The sequence below is a fragment of the Drosophila guanche genome, unplaced genomic scaffold (assembly GCF_900245975.1).
Source record: "Drosophila guanche unplaced genomic scaffold, DGUA_6, whole genome shotgun sequence".
In the NCBI taxonomy this organism is placed as follows: domain Eukaryota; kingdom Metazoa; phylum Arthropoda; class Insecta; order Diptera; family Drosophilidae; genus Drosophila; species Drosophila guanche.
In genome coordinates, this window is record NW_022995744.1 from 601,160 (window position 1) to 617,862 (window position 16,703).

Sequence of the window (16,703 nt, forward strand, 5' to 3'; positions counted from 1 at the left end):
GACTAATATTACATTGTTTCTATCATAAAAGCTAAGAATAATCATTACAATAAGACGTGGAAAGCTCTGAAATGCGAAGAAGCGCGAAAAATTTATATTTGACGTAAAAACCATACAAAAGGCAGTTGTGCTTCCCAAGCAACCACTGTCGGTTCACTTTGAGAACAAATTTAATAGTCCTGGTCCAAAGCTCTCAAAAAGCTATGCCTGGACTTAGTGGATTCCATGCCAAGACGCTGCGCAGCTTATGTTGCCAAAATAGGACACTGAACTAAATCTTGAATGATAAATATAAATTTAGAATTAATAGTTCAAAAATGTTAACTAAGAAATTCGTTACTTGTTGATAATTTCTTAAATTTTAAATACATTTTTCAAAAGTGGTGCTATTATTTTTTTGGCCTAATTTGACCACTTTCACTGAAGTTCCTTAAATAACTTAAAAGCCTTACAAAAAATATGCTTTTTTTGTTGTTTCCAGATTTTTATGAGTCTTCCCTTTTTAAAAATGTGCTTAAAGTTTCCTTAATGTTAAAAATGTTATTTTGAAAACTATTTGAAAATTGCTTCTGGTGGAAATTTGCTTTGTAAATGACCGTATCCAAAAATCGAAATAAATCGGGATTTGCTCGGATCTCGACCATTTTAAAGTGCATAAACTTAACGATTCCGTCTGCTCTATACCCTAACTTCCATTCTTCCTAATTCCACTAAGAATTAAAAGTAAAAAGGAAACAACAAAAAATTGGTTTTGGAATCTGGTTCAAATAAGCTGAGAGATGAAATAAGGCATTTACTTTAGTTTTAATTGTGAAAAGTGTTTTAAAAAATTGTTTAAAAATAAATTAAGTTGGGTTTGTTGAAGATTAAGTGTTTATCTATCCGAATACATTTCATTTTCAGTGATGAGTTAGACGGTTCAGAAGTTATACCACCTTTAAGTTTGAAAAAGGTTTTGGTTCATTTAAGGTGGGAGCCACTGTATGTACATACTTACATATAATGTACAATTTTAGCAAAATGCAATCACAGCATCCAATCAAAAGAAGTAATATCTGTTGATTACAGTCTGAAAAAGAATTCATTTGAGATTGGTTGGTCTAATTGCGGTTACCAGCATAAATACATTTTGAAATTAATTTATTTCAATGAATGGCTTGTTGTAAGAAATCTCTTTCTGACCATCCAACGAAACCTAAGGAGGTTGTTCCCCTTCTGAAATAATTAAGCCACTTTTAAATTTTCTTTATATGCATGTGTATTTTTATTCTTATAAATCTAAAATATCTTAAGTTTTAAATGGAAGACAATGATTATTAACCTAGGAGGACTTATACTATGACCCTAACAAACAAACATGGAAGACAAGGATTTGTATAAGACTAACACATAATTCTAATAAGACACATCAAATCACAATTTTTCATATAGTTACGATTGATTGTGATAATCAATTGGAGTTGCATTTCCCTGGAGAGTGACCAAAGAATCCAATCTATACCTAATATCACTCTGAGATTACGATCCTGCAAAGCTGGGCCATTCTCATCCGTGAAATGGAAGGGAATGGGAAACTTGCATTTAAAGCTGCCGAACAATTGGATGGATCTCCAGTGCGATTCCTAGGCCTGAACCCAGCGATCGAACTGCTGGCGCAACCGTTGCTCCTGGTGCTGTCGTGCACCCGCGGCAGTGGTCCAGAAGAAGGTTCCGCTGCTGGTGCGGGCAAAGTGGACCGGGATGAAGGTCTTCTCGGGCTGGACGGAAACGAGGTGTTGCTGCTGGCCCTCCTGCACGATCATTGCCACGTTGCTGGGGCACTTCTTCAGATCGTTGTAGAGGCGCTGCTCAAGTTGCTCGTTGGCCATGTTGTCACAGCTGACGGTGGGATCTTTGCGCATGTCTTCTAGCGAGTCGTTGATGTCGTTCTGGTTCTGGATCTCGGACAGAGTCTTCCGCAGTAGCTGCTTTTTTCTCACTAGCCGCAGCAGTGGTTTGACGAGTTTCTTCAGACTCCGCATGGCCATCGTGTGCTGATCTGATTTCTGCTGCACCATGCTGCTCTCAAACTTGTATTCCCGTGTGATGAAAGACATTGTGTTGGAAATGTGTTAGAGCAAGAATGTTCTTGAGTTGGTTGCACTTGGCTGCGAGGTCGAGACTGTTATGCCAACGCAGCTCACGGGCCGTTCGTTTTATACGCTTCGCTCCCTGCCTCCTCTCTGCGGGGGTCGGGTCCTGGGTCGACTCTCCCTAGGCTCTCTGTCTCTTTCACGATCCCATGGTGCAGCCAATGGGATGACTGCCTTCCAGCAGGTGGTTACTCGAAGTAAAAGAGAATCGCTCTCTCACCAGAGAAGATTACGCTTGCGTTGAGAGGGTATATTTGACTGTTGTGCAATTTAGGCATCCAACTCGTAAGCCGTGACGGACCTTACGATTATCGGAATATCTGATATATGTGCATATGTAAGTCAATTTGAGGAGTTTCGCGTTTAAGCCAGTGATAATATACATACATACATATGTTTGTATATATGTGCGCATGTCTAGATCGGGGACCAAAAGTTGGGATTTTCAAGCTCTGATTATTATCACGTATAATTATAGGTGTGGGAAAGACATGTACATACACATACACATACACATACATAGATTCTACTGAAATAATTTTATAAAACTAAGATTTCTATGTACTCTTTTTCATGTTTGTAGCCCTATAAAAATGTTAAAAAAATGGTTTTATATATACATAAATATGTAGGTTTTTTTTGCTGGGTATCAGATTTTCGAGTTGTGTCTTCAATTATTATGAAGATTTGTTGTTGTTGTTTGTCTCACTGATCTACTCTCGCCCCAGTTATCTCTCTCTCTCTCTCTTTTCCAGGCTCTCTCTCTAGCTCAACTGATCACTACCTGCTGAGGATCAGAACAAAAATAAATATCAAATCCCAACGAAAAATGACAATAACGGACAAGTCTGAACTTGTCGGAAAAATCCAACCTCAAGTGTGTGAGCCGGGAGAGATTTTAAAATTCGACACACTGTTCCAAAAGACGGAGGAGGATATGGACAAACAATAGTTTTCGTAGTCGAGATACAATCTCTCTGCTGGAAATACCCGTTCAAACAAGGGACTTGTCTCTTATTTCATTGAGGCAGAGCTGTCCGAAAATCTCCCTGTCCGTTTGGGAAAAGTAACGTTTTTTTTCGGGTACTTGCCTTGCAACGGATGGTAAGGGATGGGGGGGGGGGCTGGTGATGGCCTATCTGAAGGTTAGTCAATATGCATTAATGCCGCATTTCTGAAAATCTTAGCAGGTCCTTTTCAGCTCCTTCCGATCGTATTTGTTTGTCATTGTTGTTCTTTCTCGGTTCAGGGACCTGCTCTGTTGATGCGTGAAAAATTTACGACGTGGCAGAAGCACGTAGAGCCATATCTCTGGCCATCTTGGGATTGCACTGTGAGTTCGGTTTTGGTTTACTGGAATTTCGTCGGTACAGCCTACGTGGTTGTTGGCTCTTTTCTTTCCTTATCTGAAGGTTACTTTCTTATTTTTGTAACTGCACTAAATTGTTAGCTTCCTTTCAACGGTCACCTAACCGTCAAATCCGTATATTCGATAATCTCGATTATCATTAAGAAAGAGTGCTTTTAATTTAGATTTTTCTTCATAGTTTTGCTCCTGAGAAATCCACGTAAAACGTGCAGTTTTAGGAGGTTGACAGAAACTGCATTACCGCCGCACTGCTTCACCCGAGCACTTCCCGATACGATATATGTAACTATGTATATATTCTGGCAGGCCTGTTATTAAAATAATCTTCCAATACCTTACAAATCTACATATAAAGCCATTTTTTTAATGGAATTGCATACATTCTCGGTACTCGAAGAGTAAATAGGAAAAAACCGGGAAAAAACCCGAACTATCGGAAGAAGATCGGATTTAATTAACTCTTTTTGGTGAAAAAGGATGCATGAAAGAACGCTTCTTTGGGGAATCGGTTCTACAAAGTCTGGCAGGGAACTATAAGGGAACCAGCATGGTCGAACAGTTTTAGCTCAGCCGTCTCTCCATAGATTTTGATGAGCTATACCTTAAACTTAAACTTAAAATAAACGTCCCGGACCACCGGATATTGGCGTCACAGGTACCAGATCTGTGGTGCCAAAACCTCTGGTGGGAGTCCCACCAAAGCGGCAAATCTTTGTCTCTCGGCTTCGGGGACTGGAGTGTAGATTACTACATTGACGAAAATATGTTTCGTTTTATTTTCGGCAACCGAATTTCCACCTCTTCAAATTAAAGAGAATACGGTCCCTCTATAGGAGAAAGTTCTAATCGCACAGAGGTTGAGTAAAGCTCTGGTAAACGAGAAGGTTTAAAACCGGTCTCGTGGACCAACTGAAAGAGTTTAAGGGCTAAGAATAGGCCCCCCATAACTCTTCCTAGTAGTGAGGCCAGTGGTTCTTCCTCCTCTGTTCCATTCCCCTCTTCCCTCTGCAATTCCCTGCAGTCAAAAAACTAACATCCCTCTTTGTAGCCTATCAAAATGTTCGCGGCTTACGTAGTAAGCTGAACACTCTTTTTATGGACAGTTTCACATTTTCATCCCATGTTATTGTGTTTACCGAAACCTGCAATTTCGGCCTGTAAGAATCAAGGCTTCAAAACCGTCTAGCCATGTGTTGAATATCTTTACTAGCAAGCAGAGCTGCACCTCCTCCCCAAGACTAACGTCATTTGAGATTGAAATGCAGCCTTGAAAAGTATCAGGTCCAGAGTGTTCTGGACCTTAAGGAGACACTTAGACTGATTCTTCCCGGCCAGTCTATTTATATCACTTGCTCGTATATTCCACCGACTTCGGATGTACTAATATACGAGCAGCATTTGTCTGCCTTAAAAACTGTTTCTTCCTAGCTATCTGATAAAGAACATTTAATAGTTCTTGGGGATTTCAACCTGCCAGGTACTGTCTGGTCTTCGGTTAACGAGTCAAACAACCTTGTGCCCATGTCACGACATGAGTTTATTGATGGCTTATTAGACCTGTCCCTGTCTCAAGTCAACCATGTAAAAACTCCTTGGGTCGATTGCTTGATCTGTGCTTTGTCTCGGATCCGACCGTAGCGAGCACGAGCACTCCCGCTCACTATACCTAAAGACTGCCATCATCCTACTTTCGAAGTGTCGATAGATATTGGACCTACTGTATCGGATCGTGCGGGTAGGCTATCTGAACGCGTCCGCTGCTTTCGTAAAGCCGAGTTTACGAAGCTCAATAACTTAATTCGAAATTTTGATTGGTCCGCTCTGTACTTGTGCACTGACGTCATTGAAGGCAAAAACATTTTTTACAATGTACTTGACACCATTTTTAAGATTCTTATGTTATGCGAAAAAAGAAGCGCTACCTCTAAACAAACCGTTACAAAAAATACCAGACCTTACAAATGCTTTAAAAAAGTTATTCCTTAGAAAAGAAACCATAATCCTTCAAAAAATTGAAAGCCCTCAGTCTTTTAGAAAAAGTTGGTTTGGTTGGAAGCGTATAGTAATGTAAGAGTAGCGTAATGATTAATAGACATTTTTTTAGATCAAACAGTTTCTCAACAAATGCGAACTTTTTTTAGCCAATCCTTCTATTTTAATATTTATTTTTACAGGTAGTATTAATTGTCTATAATACATAAATTTATTATTGTAAATATGTATCAAATAAATATTATTATATTATAATTGCATACATATGTATGTACATAAAACCATCTCGTGTCTGTATTTTTCATTTATTTACTGCTCCTGCTACTGGTAACACTTCTCGAAAAAATCGAACCCGAATTTTTCTGATAGATATGTGGAATTCATTTTTTTAAATAAATTATGGTTTTTTTTTGTGGTAGACTTTGATTTTCAACTTTTCCTCAGTTTTTAAAGTTAAAATATCGTAAAATAAACCGCACAAAAATCTACATTTTTGCATTTTAAAGCTTAATATTTTCCAAACAGTAACACTCTAAAACAAGCGTTAAAATATTACCAGATTTTAAAAATTTTGTCATCTACATTTACATCACTTTTCACACATACACGCCCGTGCATGAGGAAAAGTGTGAAAACTAACAACAAATAGCTATGTTAATGATCCAACCTACTCTCTATTCGGCGATATGATATATATGATAGATATATACATATATATATGGAATGCGTTTTTAGTGTTCTCTTATCTTTCAAATTGGTGAATTGGAGATGGAAATTAATTTAAACGAAAAGGAGGTCTCTTATTTGAAAAGAAGCCATCAGTGTTGCTACTGTGTTATCTGCAAACATCATCAGGTCATCTCAACGATCTCCGCGATTATGATTGCTTTTTCGTGGATTCCGGTAAGAACCCGCCGAAGTCCGTTTGCGTCCGTGAGGTGCATTAGTTTTGGGTCAGTTTAGGGTTTAGGGTTTAATCCTCTTTTATCATTCGTTTTTGATGTGTTTGGGGTTTCTTTTTATGTTCCATTGTTTGGCTTTTTACCTGTCTGTTCTGTGTGCATTTGACCCTTGCACGTGTGCAGCGCAATGGGCCCTTTTAAAAAATGCAACAATATACAATCCTGAGGAAGAAGGGTACACATAATGGTCGTGAATGTGAACGTCAAATTCCACTCTAATCCAGCGTAATTGTGATCTTCCGGAAAGAGGGGATTATTGATGCCATTGTCCATTCTCGATTCTTTGCCTGACAACAGAACAAGTTTTATTTTGGCTTAGACAAGAGTAAAAGAGAAAAAGAATATATGTATGTCCATATTTACATACATACATACATATGTGTCAGGTGGTAAGAGTTTGGTTTCAAATTAAACACAAATAAAAAAATTCAAATCCAAAAATTAAAATTTCTTGAAAATCTAATACAATTACATTAGCTCTGCCGATTCTCCATAGATTTTTAATGAGTAACGTCTTAAAGGACAGTCAGTTTCAGTGCATCACTTGCTATTAAAAAAGAGAAGGGACGTGTGAGACGCTTCTTTAGCGTCACAAATTGTACACCCGGTACTCAGTAGTATATATATATATATATATATATATATATATATGATAGTGCACCTTATTATTATTATTTTTCATTACATCACTTCTTACGCCAACACGCCCTTTTCGCTCGCCACCCTCCCTTAGAGCCGCACACCACACGAAGCAGAGTGTGAATGTGAGAATGTGCAAAAATAAAAAAAACTGCTGGACGAATTGGGGATAGCAACTGAAAATCAATTTCTTCTTTCTGGCTTTAATAATGACCCAATCTGATCGCTAATTCACTAATTTGATATATATTGTCATTCCTTACGGAATGGCATTTTGAGTTTTCTCCTATCTTCAAAAATGTGGACACAGCCCTTTTCGCCCTTTCTGGGGGCGGTAATAGTGGGAGCATACAGAAGTCTGAATGCAAAACTTGGTTGAACTTGGTTGGTCTCTGGCAGACCTGGGTATATCGACTCGGCTATTGATGCTAATCAAGAATATATACTTGTGGGGTCGGAAACGCATCCTTCTGTGTCTTACATTTTTGTTCCCACAAATACAATATACCCTATTTACACTTCGAGTACCAGGTATAAAATTGTCACATAATATTTTACCTTGCCTTAGCTGTTTTTCTTTCTGTCAAGTGTGAAAATCGGACTTTGAGTTAGACTATGAGTTACCATGAGTTAGACTTAAATGTTTAGGTATAGATAGACTCGAAAGATGTTCTTCTAGTTCTAAGAATGTCAAGGAAAATTACAAAAAGAGATAGCCAGACAGTGGGTAATTTTCCTGGCGCCGGCATCCTGTCGTTCATTGTCCTCCTAACGACCTTAAATACAGACTCATACCTGTTCCAAGACAAAACCCTCCTATAAACCTGATCGAAAAAACTTGTCAGTTATGGAGACAATTTTAAAGCGCGTACCACTTCAACTACTAGACACACAAGTTTAAAGGCGAAAACGAGTAGGAACGTTTAAGACGCTTCTTACGCGTTTCAACTCTTATACCCGGTTCTCAGCCAGTTTGAATTTTACATTTTTTCTACATATGTAATCTAAATCTACATCTAAATTTACATCACTTCTCACGCCAATACGCTGTTTAAGCTCGCCCCCTCCCCTAGAGCCGCACAATGGACAAAGCAGAGTGTGGAATGAGAAAATGTGCAAAAAATAAAAAAGCTGCTGGGCGGGGTCAGCCAGAATTAAGAAACTAATTTGTAGTGGTTGTAGTCCCCACCCCGTCCAGCAGATTTGCTTATTTCTTGCACACTCTCTCATTCCACTCTCTGCTTCATGCAGTGGGCGGCTTTAAGCCGCGTACTGGCGTGAGAAGTGATGTAAATTTAGATGAAATATGTAGAAAAAAGTAAAATGTACAATTCGAACTGGCTGAGTACCGGGTATAAGAGTTGTGAAGCGTATGAAACGTCTCACACGCCCCCTCCTCATTTTAGTGTTCTTTTATCTCCTTTGTGGATACCGCAGCTTTTCGCCCTTTGCTGTGGTTGAAGGGGGCCGGTCCAAATATTGAAATACGCTTGTAACAGTGTGAGCATTCAGCCATCTGGATGCAAAATTTGGTGGCTCAAAAAGATGGACGGACAGACAGACATGGTCATATCGACTCGGCTTTTGATGCAGATCAAAAATATATGTATGTATACACTTTGTGGGGTCGGAAACGCTTCCTTCTGTGTGGTACATTTTTCTCCCCACAAATACAATATACCCAATTTACTCTTCGAGGACCGGGTATAACAACTAACCAAAGGGTTGCCTCAGTCAACAGTTTAGTCATCGTTATTTATCATTTACTAGATGGAGAAGGAGGACAACAATCCACTCAACCCAAACCCCAAATCGTAGGAATGGACGATAATGTACACACTTGTATTTGTTTGGTTAGTTTGGTTTCGGCTGAGCTCACTTCAACCCTCATGGACCCAGGCAGAAATATCGTCTTACAGAGACTGAGATACAAGATAGAATATTCCATTCGACTACTTAGTTTCCATGCCTGATTAGTAGAAATTACTGTGGCATGGTAAGCACTTGCGCCTCGTCTCACGATACGGTACTTGAAACGACCCGCAAAGAACAGATATTTCAGGGAGGCACATAAACGATTGTGAGTGTTGCTCGAAATGTATTCTCGAAGACAAGATCGTCTTGCATGTCGAGGAATTAAATTTCAGGAGTCGCGTCAGATTCTGCACTTGACAATAAAACACACACACACAGAAACTCAAGGCTATAGAATAACAGATAAAATTCGTGTTGTCAAGTGTAACAGCGTTCCTCACAAGGACTCAAGGACGGAGCCAGGACCTCAGTGGGTCCTCGCTGAAACTGGATTCCTGCACCGCCTATCGGTTGCAATGTGAAGTCTCAAGTGTTTGAGCCCTGAAGATAATTATTTACTATCTAAACTCAATTGAGACTAATGGATTTCCATATCGAGTCTTTACAATTTGTGATACATTCTAAACACCTATTTTTAAAAATCGTACCCATTCCAAACAGCCAATCAGCGGTCCACCAAGCTGGCATCGTTAAAAAATGAGCGATACAAATTTTAACCGACTTTCAGTGGAACATTTTCGGCTTAGTTTCCATCGGTCGTTCTGGCGGTCAATTTCTTTTGTGAACACGTGTGCAAGGGTCTCCTTTGTTTAATTTATTATCTTGTTCCTTTTTTACTTTGCTGTGCCAGCCCTGCCACTGCCCTTTCCCTGATCTTCCCCGTCTTGCTTGTGTCCCCTGTGGGGTTGCATTTTATTGATTTCGGATTTACAATCTTTTATCCTCGATCCTCCTACGTTTCAGGGGCGTTCTGGTACATTGTGCGTTTACGGGTATACGAAGACATGTAAGAAAATTTGATGCATTTTTCTGGGGCGTTTTGAGAGTGCAACCCAACAATCTTCAACCGATATTGTTAAAAGATTGATGGGAGACTTTTTGGTGTAAATTGTTAACACTGTTTTCCATCTGACTTGGTGGCATTTTCCTTGGATTCTCTATTCTGACTAGGATATAGAAGGGCGGAGACCAAATTCCTTTGTGTCCTTCTCCCTGTGTTCCACTGAAAAAGTGTTTTCTAGTGAGTCGTAAAACATACATAGTTTGATGGGCTAAGTATTCATACTTAACATCGTTTTTGAACAATTTTTTAATGAGCCGGCCGATAGAAAGTTAGTGAAGTTTCGGGAGTTTCGGGATGACAAAGAGTTGCCATAGTTGAGTCCCACTTAATTGTTCGCTTGACAGCCTTTGGCGATAGAGGCAGTCGTTATTAAAAACGAGTAGGAAAATAGTAGTCAGTATAATAGTACTATATGTATATAACCTTATTTGTATATGTACATATGTATGTATGTATATATGTATGTTCATATCTACATATGCATATAACCTTTTGTAGGTTATGTATATGTATTTTACTTCTTTTCTACACGCCCTGTTAGCTCGCCCCCCTGCATGAATCAGAGTGTTCGAGCGAGAAAGAAAGACAACAATAAAAAAGCAAAAGCATTCTGGCTATAATAATGATCCAATTTGATCCCAATTCGGTGATTTGACTATATCTATGTCATTCCCTACGCCATGGCCTTTTTAGTTTTATCTTCAGCACATATTCGCACTTTGTGGTGGCGGAGGGGGTGGGGGCGAAATTTTGAAATGCACTTGCCACAGAGCATACAGAAGAGTGGATGCAAAACTTGGTTGCCCTATCTCTTATGGTCTTTAAGTACTAGGCGCTCGTAAGGACGGACATGGCTATATCGACTCGGTTATTGATTCTGATCAAGAATATATATATATATTTTGTGGGGCCGGAAACGCTTCCTTCTGTGTGTTACATTTTTTCCCCAAAAATGCAATATCCCTATTTACTCTTCGAGTACCGGGTATAATTAATTGTATATTTACTTTTAAAGTTGTATTTAATTAAAAAGTGTACGAACAATGTTATTTAGAATTTAATTGGGGCTGTCTCTACACAATGTCATTGGAGGAAAAATTTGATTAAAGATTGGAATAAATGACAATTCAAATCGAATTACAATATGTAATTCAATGTCCAAACCCTTCTCACATTGTTTCTCGTTAATATTGAAATATGGAATCTAGGCTTTTCGAGCACCCACCTAAATACCTATTGTACAAAAGAACGTACCGGTAAACCTTATATGAAGATAAAATCAGTTTGAGGACTACGAAATCTTTATCCTACAATGCGAGGGGAATCGTTTCTAGCCACGGATTTCTGGACAAAAACTCCCGGTAGCACACAAGACACACATCTTACATAAAATGCTTCAAATTTGGTCTTTCTTTTGTCAAAATGGCAAAATAACATAAGCGACGAGATCTCATTTTCCAATTTCTGTCTGTCGCAGACAATATATACACGGAAAATGGAACAAATATACCGTTCTTTGACAGGCTTTGTGTAAACATTGCTCAGAACTGCGGCTGAGTCCTGGTTTCGCATTTGGATTGGAATTTGTTCAAGTAGAAAACCGATCATTATTTCTTGTTAGTGTTTGGAAATAACTTGTGAAGAATGAAAACCTTTTTTCTGCTCGCTTCTCTAAATGGTCCAGCACCAAATTATAGCTCGTTAAAAGGCACACTCTTGTGTTTTTCGTCTCGGGATCAGGCGATAGACACAGAGCCCTACCCTGAGTCGAGACAGTGGATTATTTACCCCCTCCCCCAGGGGCTCATCGGAGCCCAGATCACGTTTCAACAGTTTCTACTGCAGGGGCTGAGCATCCAGGCAGTCAGCATTCGGCTCCGTTGTCGGGGATATTAATATGCCTGGCGGTTGGTGGCTGGTGACAACACGTGAAACTCCATGACGTCTCACTGGACATTGTAAAGTTGGCCAAACCTACCTCCAACTGTCCTCCGTCCCAACAATGAATCGTCCTGGCAAACACGGCCAATTTCCCAAAAACGTGTTTACAAATATTTTCAAAAGAGGAGAAAACAATGCGACCGCCTTAGGGGATTCTCTCTCTAACCTATTGTTTGTATTTGGCATGACTTTTCATTTCACCATATATTTATATATGTATGTTCATATATACTCGTATATACGTATTTGTATATATGTATATGTCTGTTTTTGTACATATGTATGTATGGTTAGACTATGCTGCCTTCGATGGCTGTTGTTCTTTTTAAAATGTTTTGTCTTCCGAATCTATAACTGCATATAACGAATCCACATACTTATATAAATTTGTTGCTAAATAGGTTATATTGTATTTGTGGTGAAAGGTGGAGGTATGTTACGCACAGAAGGAAACGTTTCCGACCCCATAAAGTATTTATTCTCTTGATCAGCGTCAATAGCCGAGTCGATATAGCCTTGATGAGCGCCTGGAAATCAGCTATATCAGCTATCAACCATAAAAGCTACAGCAACCAAATTTTGCATCGAGATGGTTGTGATATCACACTGTTACAATTGCCATTGTCACAAAGGCCGAAAATCTCATATATCCACAACTTTGAGGAGAAAAATCGAATAGGGATCAGATCGGATAATTATTATAGCCAGATTGATTAAGAAATTCAGAAATTCACGTCCAGTATCTATGTGGATTATTATTGATTATTTAGATGACACGTGTAGAAAAAATATCAAATGTAAAATTTAAAAAATTAATAGGTTGTAATGTATTTGCATGAACGTTCTTCTTTCGAACGTTCTTAATCGTTTTTCTATTACCATCAACACTTGTGTTCGAAGTTGCGAGAACATTGTGTTTAAAAAAGAGGGTTAAAGGATTGCGATGGCCCTTAACCTTAACCCTCAACCAATTTTAGATCAGCCGACTCTCCATAGATTTTAATGAGCAATACCTTAAACGACGCGAAAGGAATGCGTTTGTATACAAAAAAATAAAGATCAGGATTTTTGTTCGACTTTTCCTGATTTCTTAAATGATTTTTTTAAATTATCATTTTTGCATTTCAAAGCATAATATTTCCATACCACAAAGTCTGTGGGTAAAATATATAGATTTATAGATGTTTATAGAATGATAAACTTCATTACAATTACTTCATTCATTACATTAAGATATTTAAATTATGTAATAATATATTATAATATGTAATATTACCATATTAAAAAACGAAATCAACAAATTTTGCTTCGTTTGGAAGTTATTAAATGTTACCACAAAAAGTGGTCCAATTCCCCATTGTGCACTGCACGAGGCAGAGTGTGCGAGCGGGAGAGAATGAGCAAGAACAAACAAAGCCGTTGGAATTTCACTGGAGGAATTGCATCATTCTGGTCAAAAATTACCCTTCGTAGATCTGATAATTATGGATACTCTCTACGGAATATTTTTGCCCTTTGTGGGCTCGGAAAGTGGCAGGTTCATATTTTGAAATACTCTTGCAACAGTGTGATATTACAAAAGTATGGATGAAAAACTTGGTTGCTCTAACTCGTATGGTCTTTGAGACAGACAGACAGACAACCCAATATCGTCTTGTCTAGTGATACTGATCAAGAATATATGTATATACTTTATGGGTTCGGAAACTTTTATTCTATGAGTTTACGCTTCGAGTACCGAGTAAAAATAGTGGAATATCATTAAAGGACGTTGTTTCTTTAGAGTTCAACAGTGAGTACAGAAAGAATTTAATTATTCTTTTAGTAACTAAAGTACATTTTAGTTGAATAGTCCCTGTGGCGTTCATTTTACCGAATGCATCGTAAAAAAGTTGAGAGGGAGCAGACTGCTTTGAGTAGATTTTAAACGGCTGTCATTACGTTGTTGTATGGCCTTTGATGCTCTATTCCACTTCTAAAAACGAAATGGTTATTTCGGACTGATCTGAGATATTTTTCCGATGCCTGGCATGATTTCCAAACTTATCTGTTTACTCTACATGCATTCATATATACATATATACATACTTACATATGTATGGCCATACATACATATGTATGTACAGTTGTGTTCAATGAAATAGTAGTGCCGGACCTCCTCACATTCAAAGTGAGTGTACTACAAAGTACTACATGCATACATATATACATATATACATACTTACATATGTATGTACAGTTGTGTTCAATGAAATAGTAGTGCCTGACCTCCTCACATTCAAAGACTTTTTTGAGACACTTCCAGACTTTCAATTTAAACAAATTATAGCTTTTTGAATAGAGTGGAATGTAGGCTTTAGAAAATCAAAGAATCCTCATACATTTGCATTCCATCTTCTTGTTTTTCATAACTTTTGACGAATACCATTCAAATGGGCTGTTCAATGAAATAGTAGTGCTGAGTGCAAGTAATTTAAAAAAGTTAAGAAACACAACAAATAAATTCGAAAAAGTCACCTTCAATAAACCTACATTATAAAATTAAATATTTTGATGAAAGAAATGTTTGGACATGGCTATTTGGTATGGACATGGTATTTTTGTTTTTGAAGCTTTGAAAAATCATTGTTTGTTCCAGTAGCGGATACCTAAGATTTTGATTAAAAACTAAAGCCAAGAGGTATAATGGAATTAAAAACTAAGTTTAATTGGCTCTTACTATTGCAATTAATTTTTCTAACATGAAGAAGATCCCTGAAAACTGATCTTTTATGCAAAAACGTATCTTTTAGAGGTTGGTAGAAGATGGTCGAAGGGAAGGTCAAGGTCTTCAATATCCTCAAGAGTTATGAAAACAATTTTATATCGCTCTGTAGGTGCTATGACAGTTAGTATACGACTGACTAGACATTATTGAATTGCAAGAAGTCCCAGAAAGCTACGCGTTTGGTTCTGAAGGTATAGGGGTTTACGGCTAAAGTTCGGAAGAAAGCATGTGGCTGAGCTGTGTCACAGTAAAAACGAGAAGGGACGTGTGAGACGCTTTTTACGCGTCACAATTTTTATACCCGGCAAATTTTGTCAAATTTTACATTTTTTCTTCATCTGTCATCTACATCTACAACACTTCTCACGCTCCTTTAGCTCGCCGCCCTTCCCTAGACCGACACACTGCAGACTCGCAGCAGAGGCAGCGCCCGCACACAAAAAAAAACGAGAAGGGACGTGTGAGACGCTTCTTACGCGTCACAACTTTTATACCCGGCACTCAGGACTATATCTAGATGTAGAAGACATCGCCAACCACTAGATATCATTCACATTACAGAACACAAAGTAAAAAGCCTACTAAATAAAATGCATTAAAAAAATTGGATCAGTTAATCGTATTTTCCAATTTATGAGATATTTAAAACAGAAAAAAAATTGGTACTTTTTCCCTGCGCATTCTGTGCAACAATGACCGCTAGGTTTCACAGCAGATTTTTCGAGAGTGGCTATGAAAATTTTTGGTACGCAACTTTGATGGACACTCTTTTTCTAATACAGAGCGTTAAAAACCGAGTCTTGGTTTTAACTTTTAAAAATTAGCTTTTGGCCACCAAAACTGGTCATTGGGACAATAGTGCATCTGCACCTCAGCGGTGTTGTGTCAAATTTTAAATTTTTTCTTCATCTGTCATATACATCTACAACACTTCTCACACCAACACGCTCCGTTAGCTCCCCGCCCTTCCCTGGCAGAGGCAGAGACAGCGACCGCACAAAAAATAAAACAAATATAAGCTTTGGGGCGGGGTGGGTTAAAAGTCGGTTGAGTCATCGGAGGGGGAGGGCAGAGGCAGGGGCCGAGTGAAGCAAAAGCAGAGTGTGAATGAGAGAATGTAAAAAGAACAACAAAAGCTGCGGGACAGGGTGGGTTTAGCCACTGGAAACTAATTTCTCCATTGTGGCTATAATATTGATCCAATCCCAATTTGGTGATCTGATAGATAGTTATTCCATTTCCTACGGAATGGCCTATTTTAGTTTTCTTTTATCTTCAAAATTGTAGATTTGTTAGGTTTTCGCTCATTTCTGAAATACACTGGTTTCAGTGTGAGCATATAGCAGTCTGGATGCAAAATTTGGTGGCTCTAGCTTTTATAGTCTCTGAGAACTAGCCGACAAACAAGACGGACGGACGGACGGACGGACGGACAGACAGACATGGCTCTATCGACACGTATATTGATGCTGATCAAGAATATATTTACTTTATGGGGTCGGAAACGTTTTCTTCTGTGCGTTACATACAACCGTTATTCCCCACAAATACAATATACCCTATTTACTCTTCGAGTACCGGGAATAAAAAATATTTTTGACTGATGAGTGTAAAGTGTAAAGTTGTAAAGAACATGTTTGGCAACATCAGATTGGTGCACAAATTCTTGAAAAAACAGTATTCGACATGTTTGGTTGAGCCCTATGAGTTCCAGCCCATATGAAGTGCTCCTTCCTATCCTTTCATTGGAGTATTTCACAAAATTGTGTGGTCCAGCATACTTTTTCATACATTACATTCATATTCCAGTTGAAAAACGCCTTTAAAAAAGATCTTTCAACAAGATAATGATCCGAAATACTCAAGAAAGCTCGCCAGAAATTGGGTTTCACCTGAAAAGATCGGCGTTTTTCCTTGTTCAAATCAGTCCCTGGATCTGAATTTCATCAAAATTTTATGGGGGAATGCCAAAAGCATTATAATAAGTGGAAGTAATCCAATCAAAATTGATAAAAATAACTAA

At 38.4% G+C, this 16,703-nt stretch overlaps 1 protein-coding gene across 1 annotated transcript; it reads right to left on the reverse strand.

Annotated features, from left to right (window-relative positions):
- Positions 1–1,377: 1,377 nt before the first annotated feature.
- Positions 1,378–2,179, reverse strand: LOC117579277 (enhancer of split malpha protein). Its single transcript, XM_034265073.1, has one exon. The coding sequence runs from the start codon at positions 2,094–2,096 to the stop codon at positions 1,623–1,625; it is 474 nt and encodes a 157-aa protein (XP_034120964.1). The 5' UTR covers positions 2,097–2,179; the 3' UTR covers positions 1,378–1,622.
- Positions 2,180–16,703: the final 14,524 nt, after the last annotated feature.

What these genes read in the sequence shown, in the direction of transcription:
- LOC117579277 (XM_034265073.1), bottom strand. Translation starts at nt 2,096, where the DNA reads ATGTCTTTCATCACACGGGAATACAAGTTTGAGAGCAGCATGGTGCAG.